Consider the following 23,509-nt stretch of genomic DNA (forward strand, 5'->3'; position numbering starts at 1 on the left):
GTTGGGGGTGATAGAAGAATCCCACAGCGCGTGGTGCAGTCCCATTGTTCTGGTTGGGAAGAAGGATGGGACTGTGTGGTTCTGTGTGGATTACCGCAGGGTGAATGAACAATCACGGTTTGACGCGTACCCAATGCCTCGGGTCGACGAGCTCCTGGATCGGCTAGGCACTGCTCAATTTTTCACGACACTGGATTTGACCAAGGGCTACTGGCAGATTCCCTTGTCACCAGAGTCCCGAGAAAAAACGGCCTTTTGCACTCCGGACGGTTTGTACCAATTTGTGACACTTCCGTTTGGCTTGTTCGGTGCGCCCGCCACGTTCCAGCGTCTCATGGACCGAGTGCTGCGCCCCCACGCTGCATACGTGGCTGCCTACCTGGATGATGTCATCATCCAGAGTAGCAGCTGGGAACAACACGTGCGGCGGGTGGGGGCGGTGCTCGAGTCCCTGAGGCGGGCAGGGCTCACCGCCAACCCGGCGAAGTACGCGGTTGGCCGGAGGGAGGTACAGTATCTGGGGTACCACTTGGGAGGGGGACAGGTGCGGCCGCAGGTAGACAAAACAGCGGCAATCGCGGCCTGTCCACCCCCCAAGACAAAAAAAGAGGTGAGGCAGTTTTTGGGACTGGCGGGCTATTACCGGCGGTTCATTCCCCGGTTTGCGGACTTAACCGGCCCACTGACTGACCTCACCCGAAAGGGTGCTCCAGAACTGGTCCAGTGGACGGGGCAGTGCCAGCGGGGGTTTGAGAAGGTAAAAACAGCACTCTGCGAGGAGCCGGTGCTGCACATGCCTAATTTTGACATCCCTTTCTGTCTGCAGGCGGACGCATCGGGCCGGGGACTGGAGGCGGTGCTGTCTCAGCGGGTGGGGAACGTCGACCGCCCCGTGCTGTATATCAGCCGGAAACTCTCGGACCGGGAGGAAAGGTACAGCACGGTGGAGAGGGAGTGCTTTGCCATCCGGTGGGCGGTCGGGGCCCTCCGCTACTACCTGTTGGGGCGTGCCTTCAGTCTCTGCTCGGACCACAAACCTCTCCAGTGGCTCCACCGCATGAAGGACGCCAACGCACGGATCACCCGGTGGTATCTGGCATTACAGCCCTATAACTTCCGGGTGGTCCACAGGCCGGGCGCGCAGATGGCCGTGGCCGATTTTCTCTCTCGGCCCGCTATAGGGGGTGGGGGGTAGTGAGTGCGGCCGGGCGGCTGCCCGGCCTCAAATCTGGCGGTGGAGGCATGTGGAGAGGGGCGTGGTTCGCGCGTTCCCTGCGGGCGGGGTGTGTGCGGAGGCCGGCCATGAAGCAGCAGACAGGTGAGTGGATGACTCAGCTGGAACGAGTTATCTAATCACCTGTTCCTTTATTAAGCAGCGTCGGAGACCATGAGGCAGAGGGACCTGGAAAGCAGATGAAAAGCCACGGAAGAGTGCTGAAAAGCCGACAGAGACTTGTGTGAGAATATAATTAAAAGAATTGTAAACCGCCGACCCAAAGTGTTGTGCCCTTTCCTGTGGTCCCAGAAGAACCCGAGACAGAGACGTCTTCACAGGGTTATACTTGTATAGCGCTTTTCTACCTTTTTTTTAAGGAACTCAAAGCGCTTTGACACTATTTCCACATTGACCCATTCACACACTGATGGCGGGAGCTGCCACGCTAACCAGGACCCATCAGGAGCAAGGGTGAAGTGTCTTGCTCAAGGACGCAACGGACGTGACTAGGACGGTAGAAGGTGGGGATTGAACCAGTAACCCTCAGGTTGCTGGCCCAGCCACTTTCCCAACTGCGCCTAGACTATAAAAATGGGACCCATTACCTCCCTGCTTGACACTCAGCATCGAGGGTTGGAATTGGGGGTTAAATCACCAAAAATTATTCCCGGGCGCGGCCACCGCTGGTGCTCACTGCTCCCCTCACCTCCCAGGAGGGTGATCAAGGGTGATGGGTCAAATTTCGCCACACCTAGTGCAGTGATTTTCAACCTTTTTTGAGCCAAGGCACATTTTTTGTGTTGACAAAATCCTGAGGCACACCACCAGCAGAAATCATTAAACAACGAAACTCAGTTGACAGTAAAAAGTCGTCGTCGCAATTGTTGGATATGACTTTAAACCATAACCAAGCATGCATCAATATAGCTGTTGTCTCAAAGTAGGTGTACTGTCACCACCTGTCACATCACCCCCTGACTTATTTGGAGTTTTTTGCTGTTTTCCTGTGTGTAGTGTTTTAGTTCTTGCCTTGCGCTCCAATTTTGGTGGCTTTTTCTCTTTTTTGGTCTTTTCCTGTAGCAGTTTCATGTCTTCCTTTGAGCGATATTTCCCGCATCTACTTTGTTTTAGCAATCAAGAATATTTCAGTTGTTTTTATCCTTCTTTGCGTGGACATTGTTGATTGTCATGTCATGTTCGGATGTACATTGCGGACGTCGTCTTTGCTCCACAGTAAGTCTTTGCTGTCGTCCAGCATTCTGTTTTTGTCTACTTTGTAGCCAGTTCAGTTTTAGTCTCGTTCTGCATAGCCTTCCCTAAGCTTCAATGCCCTTTCTTAGGGGCATTCACCTTTTGTTTATTTTTTGGTTTAAGCATTAGAAACCTTTTTACCTGGACACTGCCTCCCGCTGTTTCCGACATCTACAAAGCAATTAGCTACCTGCTGCCACCTACTGATATGAAAGAGTATTACACGGTTACTCTGCCAAGCTGTAGACAGCACCGACACTCAACAACAACCCATCATTTGCAGACTATAATTACTGGTTTGCAAAAAATACTTTTTTACCCCAAATAGGTGACATTAGATAATCTCCCACGGCACACCAGACTGTATCTCACGGCACACTAGTGTGCCGCGGCACAGTGGTTGAAAATCACTGACCTAGTGTGTGTGTGTAACTTTAACTTTAAAAACGCGATCAGTGTGTGCACCAGTACCCTTTAGGCATGGCACTTGCCCAACGTTTGGCACGACTTCGTGTTTACCGGCAACTTTGCAGCCAGCATCGCTGGTCGTGGGAAGCCAGCAAGTCACGGTGAGCCCCGCCCATTGTCCACGTGCTTCATCCTGCAGGCACACGCGCTTTTGCATAAAAAGTGTATCAGTAGGGCAGCGCTCAGGCCGGCACATGTAGAGCGCACATGTTGCGTGGCTTTACTGAACCCACGCTGCACGCTCGAATAAGCACAGCAAACTGCACTCAGCCTCTCATCCCCGCCAATGAAAAGGCACCAAAACGTGCTTGGGGGGGCGGGGTGGGTGGGGGAGAGAGAGAGAGAGAGAGAGAGAGAGAGAGAGAGAGAGAGAGAGAGAGAGAGAGAGAGAGAGAGAGAGAGAGAGAGAGAGAGAGAGAGAGAGAGAGAGATTCCACGCAAACACAAGTTGGTGCAGCTCACATTTCCTACTCACCTGCAAACGTGATGAATGTGGGTGTTTGTATCAGTGGGTGTGTGTGTCAAGTCTGACGCACGCGAACGTGCGGACTCCACTTTCTTGGAAGACACGAGCAGGACAGAAGACTTTGATCCTCACTTATAGTGCAGCACGCAGGCGCGGGAAGCAGCAAGCATCCAGGTCGTCTCCAAGAAGTCCACATTCAGCCTACACACAACAGCAAGTGGACACTTCAAGCAGTGTCCTCGCTGGACTTTTGGGCTCTTTGAGACTTTTGCTGAACACAAAAGTTCACCTTCAAAAGAAAATGGACAACAGCCCTGGTGGTGGTAAGTGCAATTTGCATCATGTTTTTTTCCCAATTGATTAAGATTGCTAAACTGTAATATGGAAGCATATTTGTTTACGGTAGGATTTTAATTTTGGTGCGACCCAATACCGTAATAATGCCTTGTACTAATATGCCATTTAGACAAACATTAATGCACAGCAATTGTTCACCTTTACATACAAGTATTTGCTGTGTTGCAATGTTTAAAAGTGAATCTATAGACTTAATTCATATTTACATGTCAGTGCATGCTCAACTGTAATATGAAAGCATATTGATTTACAGTAGCATTTTTATAATAACACCGTAATAATAGCTTGGGGCGGTATAGCTCGGTTGGTAGAGCGGCCGTGCCAGCAACTTGAGGGTTCCAGGTTCGATCCCCGCTTCCGCCATCCTAGTCACTGCCGTTGTGTCCTTGGGCAAGACACTTTACCCACTTGCTCCCAGTGCCACCCACACTGGTTTAAATGTAACTTAGATATTGGGTTTCACTATGTAAAGCGCTTTGAGTCGCTTGAGAAAAAGCGCTATATAAATGTAATTCACTTCACTTCACTAATATGCCATTTTGACAAACATTAATGCATAGCAATTGTTCACCTTTACATACTTTTGCTGTGTTGCAATGTTTAAAAGTGAGGGTGTGACCCACATCTGCGGTCCTCTCCAAGGTTCCTCATAGTCATTCACATTGACATCCCACTGGGTTGTGAGTTTTTCCTTGCCCTTTTGTGGGCTCTGAACCGAGGATGTCATCGTGGCTTGTGCAGCCCTTTGAGACACTTGTGATTCAGGGCTATATAAATAAACATTGATTGATTGAATCTATAGACGTAATTCATATTTACATGTCAGTGCATGCTAAACTGTAATATGGAAGCATATTTATTTAAAGTAGCATTTTTATTTTGGTGTGACCCAATACCGTAATAATGGCTTGTACTAATATGCCATTTTGACAAACATTAATGTATAGCAATTGTTCACCTTTACATACTTTGAAGTATTTGCTGTGTCGCAATGTTTAAAAGTGAGGGGGTGACCCACATCTGCGGTCCTCTCCAAGGTTCCTCATAGTCATTCACATTGACATCCCACTGGGTTGTGAGTTTTTCCTTGCCCTTTTGTGGGCTCTGAACCGAGGATGTCATCGTGGCTTGTGCAGCCCTTTGAGACACTTGTGATTCAGGGCTATATAAATAAACATTGATTGATTGATTGATTGAATCTATAGACGTAATTCATATTTACATGTCAGTGCATGCTAAACTGTAATATGGAAGCATATTTATTTAAAGTAGCATTTTTATTTTGGTGTGACCCAATACCGTAATAATGGCTTGTACTAATATGCCATTTTGACAAACATTAATGTATAGCAATTGTTCACCTTTACATACTTTGAAGTATTTGCTGTGTCGCAATGTTTAAAAGTGAGGGGGTGACCCACATCTGCGGTCCTCTCCAAGGTTCCTCATAGTCATTCACATTGACATCCCACTGGGTTGTGAGTTTTTCCTTGCCCTTTTGTGGGCTCTGAACCGAGGATGTCATCGTGGCTTGTGCAGCCCTTTGAGACACTTGTGATTCAGGGCTATATAAATAAACATTGATTGATTGATTGATTGAATCTATAGACGTAATTCATATTTACATGTCAGTGCATGCTAAACAGTAATATGGAAGCATATTTATTTATAGTAGCATTTTCATTTTGGTATGACCCAATACCGTAATAATGGCTTGTACTAATATGCCATTTTGACAAACATTAATGCATAGCAATTGTTCACCTTTACATCCTTTGAAGTATTTGCTGTGTTGCAATGTTTAAAAGTGAATCTCTAGACTTAATTCATATTTACATGTCAGTGCATGCTCAACTGCAATATGAAAGCATATTGATTTACAGTCATTTTTATTTTGGTGTAACCCAATACCGTAATAATAGCTTGTACTAATATGCCATTTAGACAAACATTAATGTATAGCAATTGTTCACCTTTACATACTTTGAAGTATTTGCTGTGTTGCAATGTTTAAAAATGAATCTATAGACTTAATTCATATTTACATGCATGGAATACATCCCTGCTGTCCACTTCCTATAAAAAAAACCTCCCTTTATGAAAACAAACTCACGTGCAGCATATAGGAAGCTGTCGCCGTAATTGCTGCCGTTATCACCACCTGTCAGTGATCACATGCAAAGCTGCATTATCAGTACAGTAAAAGTTTGGCATAGAAGGGCGTGTGTTTTGTTTCCAATATCGAGGCCACGCAAAGTTCAAGGGTGTGGGAAACTGCAAGGGAAGCCACCCATTAGGCAGCTCTCTGTGGAGGTCAGCCAACGCACATGACCTGTGCTTCCTCTTAATTAGAGGGGAATCATTGATAGCATGACACACGTTGTCACGTTCCTGCGCAGGTGATGGACACACCTTGAGTTTGCATCTGCATGCCATTCTATTTAGAAGATAATAGTGGGATAGGGCTCTCTTGGTTATGCTGATAAAGTGGGCAGGTGCTTTCACGTTTGCAGATTTATTAGGACACGAGCAAATTGAGTTTAACAAAGCTGACCTTCATTTGTGGAAATACATAAGGCAACATATCTTTTTTGCTTAAACAATAATAAAGCGCTTTGACACTATTTCCACGTTCGCCCATTGACACACACTGCCATACACGGCCCTAACCACGATCCATCAGGAGCAAGGGTGGTTTTGCTGAAGGACACGACGGACGTGACTAGGATGGCACAAGCCAGGGATCGAACTAGGAACCCTCAGTTTGCTGGCAGGGCCGCTCTACCAACCGAGCCACTAAGGTTTTGACTAACTGGAATGATGTTTATTATGCTTGCCACTCTGCTGACTGGCTAACAGTACAAAGTACAGTATGGTCAAAAGATGACCACATGCAGCTGTATCATTTTGCCCGTGCAAAGATAATTATACTTCCTTGATTAACACAGTCACAGAGTTGAATAAAAGTTGCCTTGTTCCTCAGTATCCATGTACTACTATAATGAGCAACATTGAAACACAGTAGTGTAGTAGGCTTAAGTAAAACAATTTGTTTAACAAGCATATTTAATATTTTGGCCACTGTAACATTACACACATTTTAAACAGTATACAACGTGTTTGAATATAAACAATAAAACATTGTACTTTAATCAAGTGATTCTTTGGCGTACCACTAGATAGAGCCTGCGTACCACTAGTTGTACTTGTACCACAGTTTGAGAATCCCCGGTCTGGGGTATAGAAAACAGATGAATGGATGGACTTAATTAAATTAGTTTAAAATGTGAGTAGTATTACACAGTCGTCCGTTATTTATCGGTGTTAATTGATTTCGGACATGATCGCGAGTAACACATTTTGTGAAGTCGGGATTATTAATTATAAATTAAATATTTTCATAGCAAGAGCATAACAATCTGTTTATGTTTTCACCATTATTAGAACTCTCTGCACATGAAATAACACTGTTTAGTCACTCTTTCACTCATTTGATTTAATATATTAATGCTTCCTGAGGCTGAGCCAATCAGTGGTCACTACACTGAACAGTGCGCTCTGATTGGTTTAGTCTGCTTGTGGCCAATACTACTGCTGTATTGATATTTGTTGTTAATTTAGCCATTTTTATGCTGGAAAATGCAACATTTTGGCCAATAATAATGTTTTTATTATTTGACTATGTTGTGATCTGTTGTGTCCGCTTTATCCACTTATGGCTGCATACATGAAAATTGAAGAAAACATATTTGCCTCTTATTTATTAAAGGTGGTCCGTGGGTGAAGATATGCAAAAATAGCTACATACGCTTTATTCAAAGAAGAAAAATAAAACTTCCTAGACCAATGAGAGTAATTGTTTAAATAAAAAAAGAAAAGAAAGACAGCAAAATTCCATCCATCCATCCATTTTCTACCGCTTATTCCCTTCGGGATCGCGGGGGGCACTGGAGCCTATCTCAGCTACAATCGGGTGGAAGGCGGGGTACACCCTGGACAAGTCGCCACCTCAAGACAGCAAAATTGTTCATAATATTATGACTGGATCTGCAGTTTCATTGGTTTCCAGTAGGGATGTCCGATAATGGCTTTTTGCCGATATCCAATATTCCGATATTGTCCAACTCTTTAATTACAGATACCGATATCAACCGATACCGATATCAACCGATATATACAGTCGTGGAATTAACACATTATTATGCCTAATTTGGACAACCAGGTATGGTGAAGATAAGGTACTTTTTTTTAAATTAATAAAATAAAATAAGATAAATAAATTAAAAACATTTTCTTGAATAAAAAAGAAAGTAAAACAATATAAAAACAGTTACATAAAAATTAGTAATTAATGAAAATTAGTCAAATTAACTGTTAAAGGTTAGTACTATTAGTGGACCAGCAGCACGCACAATCATGTGTGCTTACGGACTGTATCCCTTGCAGACTGTATTGATCTATATTGATATATAATGTAGGAACCAGAATATTAATAACAGAAAGAAACAAACTTTTTGTGTGAATGAGTGTAAATGGGGGAGGGAGTTTTTTGGGGTTGGTGCACTAATTGTAAGTGCATCTTGTGTTTTTTATGTTGATTTAATTAAAAAAAAAATAATAATAAAAAAAACGATACTGATAATAAAAAATCTGATACCGATAATTTCCGATATTACATTTTAACGCATTTATCGGCCGATAATATCGGCAGGCCAATATTATCGGTTTCCAGGCATCCTCATTACCCCAAGCCACTTTTTTTGGATTAAAGTTATTTTTCCACAATTGTTGCCAGCTCTGTGCAGTCATTATAGGTGACAAAAATAAACACTTGTTCTCATAACATTACAGGTTTTCCCCTCAACATGCTGTCAAATACACATGTTGAGATTTATATATTAAAAAAAAAACAAGAATAAATGTTTATGGATAGATAAAAAGGGGACTTCATTAGACACGCTACATCCTAAAGTGGAGTAGACTAAGACCACCCAGAAAACAACATATTTATTTTGGCTCTGAACTCATTGCAAACAAAGCTCTATCGCCCGACTGGAAAGAAGTTTTGTATTTTCCTTTTTTGAAAACTCCTGCAAAAAAAAAGAAAAAGAAAAAAAAAAAGAAAACACCTCACGTGGCCTTCTCCTCGGAGAGCCTCGTGCGGCGCGTGAGCTACATAGCCACGCCCCCTGCTGCTTCCGCTCCCTCACAGGGATTTCAGTGTTGCTGCCGCCTGCGGGAGATGATGACGGAGTCTGGTCAGTGGGTCAGCCATTCCATGCATTAAGTCGTGTTTTTCCCCTTCGTCACGTTTCTCCGCCTCATGCGGCTTTTTTGCGTGGAGAGAGTCACCCGCTAAGCCCCGCCCCCTCGTGCCGTGGAGGCTGTGTCGACGTCGTTTCTCACGCAGCATCTGTCCCCGTGTCATGGTTAGGAGGGCAAATATCCGATTAGGGCGTGTTTGCTGCTGGAACGTGACTGTCTTTTCAAACCTAAGGGATCTCCTCCTGAGCCGTCTGTACACAGATAGCAGATTACAAATACAGTGCAGCCCATAGGCTGGTACCGGTACCAAAAGTATTTCGGTACTTTTGGTACCGGTACCGGTACCAAAAGTATTTCGGTACTTTTCTAAATAAAGGGGACCAAAACAAATTTCATTATTGGCTTTATTTTAACAAAAAAAACGTAGGGTACATTAAACATATGTTTCTTATTGCAATGTTGTCCTTAAATAAAATAGTGAACATACTAGACAACGTGTCTTTTATTAGTAAGCAAGCAAACAACGGCTCCTAATTTAGCTGCTGACGTACGCAGGAACATATTGTGTCATTTACCATTCTATTATTTTGTCAAAGTGGTAGAAAATGAAATATTAATCTACTTGTTCATGTACTGTTAATATCTGCTTACTTTCTCTTTTAACATGTTCTATCTACATGTAAAAATAACTCATTCTTCTGTTGTTTGATACTTTACATTAGTTTTGGATGATACCACAAATTTGGGTATCAATCCGATATCAAGTCGTTACAGAATCATACATTGGTCATATTCAAAGTCCTCATGTGTCCAGGGACATATTTCCTGAGTTTATAAACATAATATAAATAAAAAAAATTAAAAAAGAGAAGATTTTGTGATGTTAAAAAATATCGATGTAATCATAGTAGTATCGACTAGATACGCTATTGTACGTGGTATCATTACAGTGGATCCACCAATGGCGTTTGTTTACATTTTAGCGTCCCGGAAGGGTTGGTGCTGCAGAAATCCTGGGAATTTGTTCTGTAGTGTTTATGTTGTGTTGTTTCTTCCAAAATGTGTTTGTCGTTGTTGTTTGGTGTGGTTTCACTATATGGCACATGTTTATGACAGTGTTGGCATTGTTCATACTGCCACCCTTAGTGTGACATGTATGGCTGTTGAGTAAGTATGGCCTTCATTCGCTTGTGTGCAGTGAGTTCAAAGTCAAGATGAATGGGTCATTAGGTCATTAGGTCATTATCGGGCATAATGAAACCTTGGTTAGGCTCTGTTACGTATATATTATAAGATTTTTTATTGGATTATATAAATCGGAACAAACACGCCACAATATTGTCCTCTCCCATGGGATCGGAGCCTATGGTGCAGCCCCAAAGGGATGCTTTTAAATATGTACAATCATTAAGAATATAGCTTGGACCTGTAATTGATTGCTTTCACTTCCAGGCACCTAAAGTTATGTACAAGTCAATAATGATAAAAAAAACATGTACTTTTTTTTTTTTATAGAGTGCACAATAACAAATAGTTACAAGCCTTGGGTACTACATAGTATTCAGTATGCATGTTGTTGATTTTAAGCACCATTAATTAGCTGTAAACAAACAGGAGCGTAGCCTATAGATGGTCATGGAGTGGGGAAAAGTGTCAACAAACCCACATCACATTGGTTGACATATTACACCCAAAACATCCCTCCCTCGGCGATCTAATTCAGACCCCCCTTTTAATTGCATTAGCCTTAAGTAGTGTGTTGCAGCATCAGTTCGTAGAGATGCTCGAGGCAGGTTTCTGTGATATTGACCTACTTACACTCATCTTGAGTTCATGTTTGCACTGCAAGCACCAATAGGATCTCTGACAAATTTCTAGCCATATATCACACATCAGTAACCGTTTCTTCTGTAACATTTTGTGGATGGATGCAAAAGTAGCAGATAAGGGGACAGGGGGAAAAGAAAAGGAGCACATGTGCATGTGAAGTTCTTCCCTGCTCACGTTTCTGTGCCTGACTCCTGCCACAGGCAGATTAATGTGTGCACAAGTAAGCTCAAGAAAGGCATCGAAGCCTGATTGTCTTCTCAATTAATGCGGTCTACAATGACCTAAATTGTAAGTGTCTTGTGTCGAGTGACAGTGTGCAAGTCAATCCTATACAGCATGTGTGTCAAACTCTGGCCCGTGGGCCAAAATTGGCCCATCATGTAATTTCACTTGGCCTTTGAGGCGATATCAAATTAACACTAGAGCTGGCCCGCCGATTATATACAGCGGCGGTGCAGCGGTAGCACCGCAATCACCGCTAATTCGCTAATTCTCATACTTGCCAACCCTCCCGGGAGACTCCCAAATTTCAGTGCCCCTCCCGAAAATCGTCACGTTCGCTTTTCACCCAGTCTGACGAGTGCTGGCCCAGTCACATAATATGTGCGGCTTCTGCACGCACACATAAGTGAATGCAACGCATACTTGATCAACAGCGATACAGGTCACACTGAGGGTGGCCGTATAAACAACTTTAACCCTGTTAGAAATATTCGCCACACTGTGAACCCACACCAAACAAGAATGACAAACACATTTTGGGAGAACATCCGCACCGTAACACAGCATAAACACAACAGAACAAATACCCAGGACACCTTGCAGCCCTAACTCTTCCGGGCTGCACTATACACCCGCTATCACCAAACCCCACCCCCCTCAACCGACGCACAGAGAGAGAGAGGGGGGCGGGGGGTTGGTGGTAGCAGACGTGACGACAGCTTGTAGAGGACGTTAAAAGCAGTGCCTTTAAGGCACGCCCCCAAGACTGTGGTCCGGGTGGACTACGAGATATAATGACTGATGAACACCTTCGTTCGATAATGAAGGTTGCCTCAGCTCAAAGCCTGAGCCCCGACATTAATGAACTAGCATCCAAGAAAAGATGGCAGGTATCTGGCTTGGGCACATCAGATTAGATCAGTGTGTTGCAAACTGAGCAGTTTAAAGTCCTGAATGGTTGATTTATTCATTGTTATTTTATTTTCAAATTTTTTAGCCTGTGGAAAAAGTTAATGTTGATATTTACCTCAGAAGGCTGCAAATAGAAAAGAGGCATTACATTTTTATTTCAATTGTATTTGATATGCCATTGATATTTTTTAATTATTATTATTTGAAACTCGATTTTGCATGTCACTATAAAGTTATATAAGCCTTGCTTGTTCAATATTCAATGCAAAACGTGTTTGGGTCCCTATTAAAAGGTTAATTTGTTCAACCTTGGCACGCGGCACACAACCTTGAGGTAATTAGTATCGCAGCGACAAACTTTCTTTTTATCGTCGCACATCAAGTTTAAACTAGCATCTTAAAGCCAAACATGAACGTAAGGATGGCATGAATGCTACTTGGACAGCAAACAGAGGACAACAAACTATGCTGGCTGAGTTTACCACAAATAAATAAACAATGCCTTTTTTAGATGTACAACCACCGTTGTACCTTTTTTGCTATATTATTGCAAATACTTTCAAAATGTGCATTTAAATCTTACTAACTGTCACTACGTTTTTGAGCAAATCAATCAATTGCAGTTTAGTAAAAACATTTTTTTTAAATGTTGCTGTATGACATTCAGACTACCAAATTGCATTGATATCCAAATATTGAGGTATTTTAAATTTTTTATTCATGCAAGCAAATAACCTGTGATTAATCATGATTAATCACAGCTCAAAAGTGTGATTAATCTGATTAAAAAATTAATCACTGGACAGCCTTAGTATTTTGATGTTGGTCATTATGGTTGTACATGGAGAGTGTTTTCTGAGGTGGTACTTGGTGAAAAAAAGTTTGTTAACCACTGGTCTAAAAATATATATTTTCACAAATAAAAAGCCACAGGGAGATTTTGGCATTGTCCATGTTGACATGCAAGATCTAGTTATCACTTGCCAACCTGGGATTGTTAATTGACAGTGTTTAAGTTCACTCATTTACTGCACATGTGAGACTTCAAAAGGTCATGCAATGTGTTTGGGTGCAGGGAGGGCCGGGCTGTCTGCATGTAAGCTGGGGAAGGAGGTGAGGTTTGGGCCTGCACTCTTTTTGGGTCTGTCTGTGGCTCCCATGGCTGGCATGAGTCAACAAATCCAGCAACACGTGCCGGCCGAGGGATTATCCCAACGTTTCAGATCAACAAATACCGTGTGCATCAGGAGAGCAAGCACAGCCACCACAACACGGATGCATTTGCGTCATTTCTACATTGTTATCATGCCCACTTGCAGACTCTAAAGCAGGGGTGTCAAACGTACGGCCCACGAACAGGTTTTATCCGGCCCGCCTGATGAGTTTGCCAAGTATAAAAATTAGCTGCTTTTTTTTTTTAACGAAAAAAACTCCTGTTCTAAATGTGTCCACTGGATGTCACAATAGCAATTCTGTTAGGCAAGCAAACGGTTTATACCGAGGCCAAGCAGGAGGTACACAGTTAAGGGTGACTGTGAGTCCTCCTCCTCGACCCACGTCAAACTTAAAACCTGCCGTTTTATGTCTTCTGCTTCGAACACATCGTCATTTGTCACCCTTACTCCCCCAAAATGTCTCTGTCAAACACGAGAAAAGTGAACTTAACCCTTTTGAATAGTTTTTACCTTCGTTTCTTATGCTTTGTTGAGTTAGCACTGGTTTGATACGTGGACATGACAAATGAGGTATTTGATACCTTGAAGAGTTTACATGTCGTGTTTTTTGTTCAATCCCAGAAAGACTGTTACTTAAAGTTTAATCCTGGCTTTGTAGACACACCGGGACGAAGTCTAAGCTCATTTGTGTTTTTTGAAGCTGCACCAATTTCCTCAGAATTTTCAACAAACTTGAAGTGTTTTGTCCAGAGGATTATTTGTGATTTGTACGTTTTCAGAATGTGCTTGTTCTATTTTTGGCCAAAGTAAAACACAGAAAACAACTCTTTATTTTGAAGTTATCATGCCATGATTTTACCATTGTACCACTTGGGAATAGATTTTCCTCCATGCGGCCCATGAGCTAAAATGAGGACATCTCAAAATGGGAAATTGTATTTTACTCTGATCTAATTCCAGTAGATTGGGTAATTGACACATATTACCTTTATGAATAAGGGTATTCAACATAACCTAAATCATCTTTTTGTGCAATCTGCACTGCCAGGCTTCTCCTAGGCTGAGAACACGTGACTATGAAGGCGCATGAGCAGCAGCAGGCTGGAGTTTTGTTAAAAGCACTGACTTGGGTTTTGTTGCACATCTCAACACGAGGATTGCGGATTTGTTTCGGGCTGAATCCGTGTCAGGAGTGCACGCATGTGAGGCGGCGGTCAGGTGTCGTGCAGCTCTCCGGCGCTGGGCACCGTGCCATGGGAGAGCGAGCGCGGCTATTATTGGCGCGGAGGAGGCAATGGAGCCAGCTGACACGTGAGGCGGTGTCTCAGCTCATCCGCAACGCATGACTAGAAGCAGAGAGAGGAGGGAGGGAGGGAGGTGAAAGAGACCTCGGATGCAAGCACAGCTGAACGGCAATAACACTATCACACATTCTGCATACATGCACGGTGCAAGTAGGATCATTCATCAGAATGAGTAAGGAGGTTCCCATGATAATAATGAACATGGAGTCTTCCTGCTTTGTCGCCATGCTGCCAGGTGTATTTTTACACCTGCACTTTTGGTCAGCTTGAGCACCCCATTACACCTATCATATTATGACATCACACATTTTCAGAAATTGAGCTACATAAATTCCCTGAAGATATGTGAACAAGTGTCAGTCACAGTTCTAAAGTCAGAGAGATCCCGGTGTGTTCAAGCTATAGAAAAGTCAAATGAGGTCAGTGAGGAAAATAAAACTATACTATAAACCGCTATTGAATTCAACCCGAAAAAAAAGCAGAAAAAAAAAACAGTCCAAACATCTATATTGTTATACTTCTCGGAGAGTTGCCTCCTTAAGGTTGATACTTTATGGATGCCTAAAAAAAAGTAACGTCATGTCCAGTTGCAAACTCGGCACAAGCATTTGGCCGGAAAACAAGCAGTCAAACATTCAGAAAATATAAATAATCACATATGACAGATTTACTAAAGGTTTGCGTGTATTTAAACATAGCACACGCAAAGCTGATGTGGATTGTGTCTGTTAAGTGAACAGAATAGGGCGTGCAATCCATTTTGCATCCCCAGTCTTCATTAATATGCAAAATATAGGCTGATCGTCAAAACGCCTACAATACTGCATGGGAGGAGAAAATGCAACTATAATTATTCAGCACGTGAAATGTAATTTATCAACACTCGTCACCGTTTTGCGAGCACTATTTGGCATTTTCTTTAGCGCGTGTAAGAAGGATGTGTTAACTGACAGCTCCAGCACACGGCTGCAGGGTCAGTGCTTGCGCTGCAAAGACAGACGATTAACAAATCCTCCATCCTATGTGTGTATGTCAACGGTTTGGTGGACGGTCAGGAATAAAAAGTATTAGACATACAGTCTATTCCGGGAATTCCTTCTGTTTATTTTATTGCTGCTGGATGACTAATGAGGCTGATTAAAATGACTTCAATTGATGCGTTTTGATTTTTTTTTTATCTCATTAGTTTTTTCAATTTAGGAAATATATTACTCTAATATACCTTCTACATTAAAATAAGCCTTTTAGTGTGCATTTTCTTGTTTTAGTTATTCTAGATGCACGAATGCGCTGTTAATGCGAACCACAGCCTCACGCATATGCAGTGAAAGAAAAGTGTGAGAAAGTGTCAGTGTGCATGTTTCTCTGTTGTTGCAATTAAGAAAATGTGTTACAGATTATAGATGTGTCAGGAAAACATGAATGTGCAGAAAATGCTTGTCTTAGTGGTAAAAGCCCGTAAAATCTTCATTTGAATAAGGTGGTCTGCACCACTTTTCAATTGCTGTTAGTAAATTACACGCAACACGCCCACTTATAGTACACGTTATTTAGTTTTTTTGCACACGCTGATTAGTGTGTGGTATTTAGATATTAGTAAATCAGGCCCATAGTATTTTGACATGATCTGATCTCTCTTCCTGTTTCCCTTGTCAGCAGGTGGAGGAGTCATCCTGTATGCAGGCTCCTGTGGAAGTGCCAGCCCCAGCCCTGGCAGCCCCTCCAGTGGGTACCAGACACAGTCACCTTCCTTCCACTCGCAGCCATCATCGCCAGAGGAGGTTACCTTCACAGAAATTGGATCGCTGAAACAGAAGGCTGAAGAGTCCCCAACACCAACCTCTAAACTGGTGTTCCAGTTCCCGGAGGTATATAGTGGGCCTCCTCCTGCAGCCCCGGCTCCCCAGCATACCTACGGACATCCCATTGCTGGAAAAATGCCGTGTGGCTTCACAGGAGCTTTCACAAGTAGGTATTTTCTTACCATACTTAACAATAATAACACCAGTAGTTTAAGATCCAGACGGGCACCAACCAAGAACTTCAATAAACAGGATTGCTTTAGTTCAAACACATAGTCACGTCCCATGTTTGATTGGTGCCTTGCTGCTATAGACAGGGTTCATATATATACATATTTTTTTATTTATTTACAGACAGAGATAGTATTTCATTATTGTTTCTTTTGTTAATATCAGAGTTTGTTCTGCAAAAAGGTCATCCCTACAAGCACACATCTTATGGACAGGGACCCACAGTTAAAATATAAATCATCATACAAAATACAATACAATACATTTCAAAATCTACCCACCAAATACCCATTTACAATTACATTTATAGATAATAAAAAAAAAGGAATCTTTATATCCACCAAATCAGTCTCAATATCCTATTATTCAAATTTGATTAAAATGTTGCATCTTGAAGATCTGTGATAATCTCATCATACATACAGAGGTCAAGACCAAAATTAGGGCTCAAATGAGTTCTTAAAATGTACTGTGAGGATTATAGGACATGTTTGTTCATACACATTATGTCCATTTAATCACTGCTCTGTATTAACTATAAACACTGGAATTCACACAACTGCACCCTCTGACAGTATTTTTCCTGCTCTTTCTTCAGAAAATGGCGGAATGGTCCTGCTCTGTAAGGTCTGTGGGGACATTGCATCTGGTTTCCACTACGGAGTTCATGCATGTGAAGGATGCAAAGTAAGCCCCTTAAAACTGAAAAAATCTTCTTGAAATTTCTGTTCAGCCTTTCACTTGTCTTTTTAATCTTGCTTTCAGGGATTTTTCCGCCGCAGCATCCAGCAAAACATCAACTACAAGATGTGCGTGAAGAACGAGCACTGTCAGATCATGCGCATGAACCGCAACCGGTGCCAGCATTGCCGCTTCAAGAAGTGCCTGTCTGTCGGCATGTCGAGAGATGGTGAGACATCTTGACACGTTTTAAATGCGAGGGGGCCTCTGTGAAGTTCTGCCACAGTGCCCTGATTAGCCAAAGCAGCAGGGGAAATGGGCAGTATGTGGGTCTGAGTGAAAACTGTAACGCAGAAAGTATTTTGAGGTTATGGTGCCATGAGTTCATTCACTATCTGCACTTCAGCACCTGCCAATGATTAGCACCTGGCCCTGAGGCACTCTTAAGTTTCTAAGTGTCTTTGTATGACCCTCAGCAGTGTGCTCTAACAACACTCTTGACTGGATGCTCTGGTTTTGCGCAGAAACACACACACACACAAACACACACACCTCCATGTACCCTCCATGTTCCCACTGCTCTCTTCCAGCTCCGAGTCAGACAGAGATTTATGAGTAGAGGAGCTTGAAGTCCCTGAAGCTATTCATCATCTGGGAAACTGCTTCAAACACAGGAATTATTTTAGGAAATTGGAGCAGGGTCAACTTGATTACCTTTTGGATGCCCGTTAAACGTCATGAGGGGATTGGAAAACAATTAGGGTGCACACGACCGCCAGATGTGTGACGGGTTTTTATCAAGAATGAACCTTTTTGATACTACTAATTGATTATACGTGCCCCAGCAAACAAAACAACAACTTGGCTGACCCAGAAAACAGCAAAAACGGGGCTTCTAATGTAGTCATACATTGTGACCTAGTTGGGGTAGTTTGCCATCTTCTTCTGTTCAGTAGGGTTTCTGTTTATACACGCCCCAGACTGATTTAATAAAGAGGTTAGCGTTATTGCTGCATGTGCCTGACACTTCTGCTGCATGGAAACAACTGGGTGGCAACCCAGTGACAGTAAAAACAGTTAGGCTGACCCTTTTAAAGATGACATTTCTTTTAAGTGTTGAGGACCGCAACCTAAAAACCCACTTTTACTCTGTTTAAACAGGAAAACCACATGCAACTGCCTGAGTTTATATAGTACACCCGGATTTAAGAGCACACATCAATCCGAGCAACGTGGGCAAATACGGCAGCTTTTCTCTGAAAGACAGCATCCTTTCTGGGCAAATTACAGCACACTATTACGGAAATGCTTCATGCTTTTGGACGATCTTGTAGGAAATGAGAAAACATGGTGTGCATTCGGTTAAGTAGCAACAGTCGAGTAAATCATCAAAAGTTTGGACATTCCAAAACTTTTCAGTTGCCTCATCTAACCCTACCTTGCAGGCAGGCGGGCACACACACACACACACACACACACACACACACACACACACACACACACACACACAATCCCCCCGCCCATGTCAAATCTTCTTCTTCATGCTGCTCTGTCTATTGCTTGGAGCCCAGCTCTCTCATCCTTCTCCCGCTCACGAGTTCGGTACCAGTGCACGCTCACGTTGTCCCACTGCCCTACTTAGAAGAGAGGGAGAGGAGGAAGACAGTGGTTGATGAAGGAGAGGATGAGGCAGATGGTAGCAAAAGGTCTATAAATAGCTTCTCCAGCTGATGGTTACTGTGGGAAGTAGGAAGAGGAGAGGGGAGTTTGCATCTCACAGAATACATGATCATCGTGCTGCAACAGTTCAGCAGGCTTGTGACTTATTCAGAGCTCGTGTGTTTGGATAGTAGGGGTGTGGGAAAAAATCGATTCAAATTCGAATCGCGATTCTCACGTTGTACGATTCAGAATCGATTCTCATTTTTAAAAAATCTTTTTTTTATTTTTTATTTATTTATTAATTTATTTTTTTTTATTTTTTTTTTAATTAACCAATCCAACAAAACAATACACAGCAATACCATAACAATGCAATCCAATTCCAAAACCAAACCCGACCCAGCAACACTCAGCAATACAGCAATAAACAGAGCAATTGAGAGGAGACACAAACACGACATAGAACAAACCAAAAGTAGTGAAACAAAAATGAATATTATCAACAACAGTATCAATATTAGTTACAATTTCAACATAGCGTTGATTAAAAATCCCTCTTTGACATTATCATTAGACATTTATAAAAAAAAAAAGAAAAGAACAATAGTGTCACAGTGGCTTAGGCTTGCATCGCATCTCATAAGCTTGACAACACACTGTGTCCACTATTTTCACAAAGATAAAATAAGTCTTATTTTTGGTTCATTTAATAGTTAAAACAAATTTACATTATTGCAATCAGTTGATAAAACATTGTCCTTTACAATTATAAAAGCTTTTTACAAAAATCTACTATTCTGCTTTTATGTCAGCAGACTGGGGTAGATCCTGCTATGTATTGAATGAATAGAGAATCCTTTTGAATCGGGGAAAAAAATCGTTTTTGTATCGAGAATCGTGTTGAATTGAAAAAAAAAATCGATTTTGAATCGAATCGTGACCCCAAGAATTGATATTGAATCGAATCGTGGAACACCCAAAGATTCACAGCTAATGGATAGCATTTTTTTAAAGAGAGATGTTTAAACAAAAGTGATATCGGTCAAGTCTAAACAATGTTGCTGATTTATCTCCACTTTGTGCGTTTTTCCACAGCTGTGCGTTTTGGCCGCATCCCAAAAAGAGAGAAGCAGCGACTTATGGAGGAGATGCAGAGCTACATGAACAGCCTTAATGAGTCGGCTGCCATGGACATGGACTCCTCCTCTGTGAAAGAAACGCCAACCAGGGAAGTTGAGGGCGGCCCAAAAGAGGCCATTGGGGCCATGTCAAGAGCTTACCATGACATCTTCAGTGGCAGTGGCCAGGAGAGAACAGCCAAGAGGGCTAAAATCACCAACAATAACAACAACAACAACAACAACAACAACACTTGTCAAGACGGCACTTTCACGCAGATCGCAGCACAACCACACTCTATGCAGGGTTACCAGTCTTGCCCGGTCGCCCCTGAAAACAATCAGGTTATGTTCCACAACATGGACACCAATCGCTACACTTACTTAGTGTCAACAAATCAGAATCATCACTCAAGTGGCGCAACCCCTCAAAGAGGCCCTGTCAATTATTTATGCAAAGCCGAAAATGCCAGAAGTCAACCTTCATGCCCATGGAAGTTTGCTCCAAGAGCTAAAGTGCTGGTAAGTGTAAGCAAGGAATCTAATTAATTGTCATGTATTTCAGCTGGCTGAAAACTCATGCATGTGTATGTTTTTTTTTTTCTCTCCCCTCAGGCTTGTCCTCTTAATGCATGCCCTGTATCTGGGGCAGACCGCACGAGTCAGGAGATTTGGGAGTCCTTTTCTCAGTGTTTCACCCCTGCTGTCAAGGAGGTGGTTGAATTTGCCAAGGGCATCCCAGGATTTCAGGAGCTTAGTCAGCAGGACCAGGTCATGCTGCTTAAATCGGGCACCTTCCAGGTAACACAAAGATCATATCTCCTGTTTAACCATTGCAAAGTATAAGACTTGCTGAAAACAATGTTGTTTTTTTCTTGTGCACTTAGGTTCTGATGGTGAGGTTCTGCACCTTGTTCAACGCTGCTGAACGTACGGTGACCTTCCTGAATGGCCAAACATACCCTTTGTCCACCCTGCACGCTTTGGGCATGGGCTCCTTACTAGATGCCATGTTTGACTTCAGTGAAAAGTTGGGCTCCATGGGGCTTGAGCCTGATGAAATGGCCCTCTTCATGGCAGTGGTGCTGGTCTCTGCAGGTGAGGAAAGCTCATCAAGGGACATGATGATGACGATGATGATGATGAAAGAATGTTGTAGTGATCGGGTGTCATCTGCTCTCCTCAGATCGTTCCGGCATTTCAGACGTGCACACGGTGGAGCAGCTACAGGAGGGTCTTATCCGTGCCCTACGATCGCTGATCACTCGCCGGCGTCCTGATGACACTACCTTATTCCCCAAACTCCTCCTGCGATTGCCAGACCTCCGCACTATCAACAATCTGCACTCCAACAAACTTTTGGCCTTTCGCATTGACCCTTGAGCACACATCACACACATTTCCATACACACGTTACCTTCCAAGCATGGACTTCCTTTGTAAGAGATTTTGTTTTGAAAGAAATTACTTTTTGGATCCACGATTCTAGTGTTTATTTCTTTATTGGGACAGATGAAACATGCTCACACACATTTGTGTGTAAACCACAACACGAGGTACTATTCCAGTGAAAGTGTAAATTAATGTGTTGATAACAAAACCATGTGTGCACTCGCTCTTTATATCCAGTGTACTTAAAGGGGAATGGCACTTTTTGGGGAATTTTGCCTATCGTTCACAATCATGAGAGACAAGAGCACACATCTTTTTTTTTTTTTAACAATTTTAAAGATGATTAAAAAAACGCTTGAAAGATGCGGCTAATGAGAGTCACCATTGCAGCCTTCAAACCCCTCAAAAGCAATTCTAAAACCCTCCAGCAACGTTTTATATACGATACTATATACTGTAATATGACTAGTCATGTTTTTCAGTCAGTACAGATTGGTGTCATTTTGCAGTGTTGTGCATTACAAACTCAAACGGGTTTTGTATTGCTGTAGAAACTAGACTATCTCTTGCCGTAGTTAGTTAATAAGACATTGTGTTACGATAGAAAAATAGTTCCTCAGTGTTTACTCTTAAAATAACAATGTCGTTACAGCTTGGTTATTATACAGGTTACGGAACGTAAATGAAGTATTGTTGACGGTTTTTGAATACATTTAGAGGTAGAATTGATTGCTCCCATTAGCTGCATTGCTAGCCACTGAAAACGAGCCGATTTTTATATGTTAGAAAGCGGGGGGAAAAAATACTTTTGTCTTCTTGTCTCTCATAATGATTGTGAACGATAGGCAAAATTCCCCAAAAAAGTACAGTTCCCCTTTAAGAGTAAAAGCCAATTCACCTCTGCTCATAAATAGCAACAGACCGTCAGATATTATGCACAGAAACACCTCTTGTAATAGGGACCATCAATACTGACAAGGTATTAGTCTGTTTGTTTTCAAAAGAAAGGGAATGTCATCATAAATATCGTATTTTCCGGACTATAAGCCGTTACTTTTTTCCCAAGCTTTGAACCCTGCGGTTCATACTAAAGGTGCGGCTAATCTATGGATTTTTCTCTGCTACAACTAAATTATGAAATTTTTTAAGCAACGAAATCAAACGATGTACTATAGCGACCCACTTTAAGAAACTGTTCAAACTCATAGAGTTTACAAAGTACAAGGAAGAAGAATTCTAAAAACATTTTGAACCTTTTAAAAAAGTAAAAAATATTAGTTATCTCATAAAGAATGAATAAAGACATCAATTACTTTTCTGTTTTGTTTGACCAGCCGTTTTACTGCCGAGTTACAGGCAGCATTTGGGAAAACAATTAAGGTATGTAAATAAACATTTACAAAATCTTTTTATGTAAATTAATAATTTCACAACATACTGGTATATATCTGCGGCTTATAGTCTGGTGCGGCTATTATATGAAAACATATTTTTTTGTCTTCTAAAATTTAGTCAGTGCGGCTTATATACCGGAGCACTTTATAATCCGGAAAATACGATACATTGCAAAATCTAACTAAAGTATAGTGTATCACTGTTCAACCATCTGCATTTTTACTTGAAGGACGCAGTAGATTCATTGTGTCACCTGTACACAACAATTCTAAAACATCACAAGCCATTTCAAATGACTTGACAAAACCATTGTCTCTGCATTACTATGTCACATCTAGAGTGATGGTAAAAGTCCATGCATGTTTTGTAATTATTTTTGTTCATTTTGTTTCTGTAAATACGATGTCTATCTTAAAGCGACTGAGTAGCGAAAAGAAGAATGTTCTGCTGATCTTCCAGTAGGAGGTGGGGGTTTTGGGGCGAGGGTGTTTTGCAGGGATTCTAGATGGACTTTTTGACACACTGCCTGCTGCATTGAGACGATGTCACCAACCAGAATAATCCCTGAAATCACCAGCGCTCACTCCACATCATGCACTCTTTCCCCCAATGTTTGTCATACAAACTAAAGAGATATTATAGGGTGGGGAGATCTTATTTAATTGGTCATCTCACTGATTGCTTGATTGAATATGGCTGTTTGAGCACTTGCTGTACATTTTGTAAATATGTGTTCTTTAATAGAAATTATATAAAGTTCAG

At 42.1% G+C, this 23,509-nt stretch overlaps 1 protein-coding gene across 1 annotated transcript; it reads left to right on the plus strand.

The window, feature by feature from the left end:
- The first annotated feature begins 3,387 nt into the window (after nucleotides 1-3,387).
- LOC133622914 (nuclear receptor subfamily 1 group D member 1-like) lies at nucleotides 3,388-23,509 on the plus strand. The gene is made up of 8 exons (XM_061985770.2): nucleotides 3,388-3,724; nucleotides 16,123-16,434; nucleotides 17,098-17,186; nucleotides 17,265-17,409; nucleotides 19,938-20,482; nucleotides 20,576-20,761; nucleotides 20,848-21,058; nucleotides 21,147-23,509. Exons 1-8 carry the CDS (start codon nucleotides 3,703-3,705, stop codon nucleotides 21,341-21,343), a joined length of 1,707 nt encoding a protein of 568 aa, XP_061841754.2. The 5' UTR covers nucleotides 3,388-3,702; the 3' UTR covers nucleotides 21,344-23,509.

Source organism: Nerophis lumbriciformis, linkage group LG01 (assembly GCF_033978685.3).
Source record: "Nerophis lumbriciformis linkage group LG01, RoL_Nlum_v2.1, whole genome shotgun sequence".
NCBI classification, from domain to species: domain Eukaryota; kingdom Metazoa; phylum Chordata; class Actinopteri; order Syngnathiformes; family Syngnathidae; genus Nerophis; species Nerophis lumbriciformis.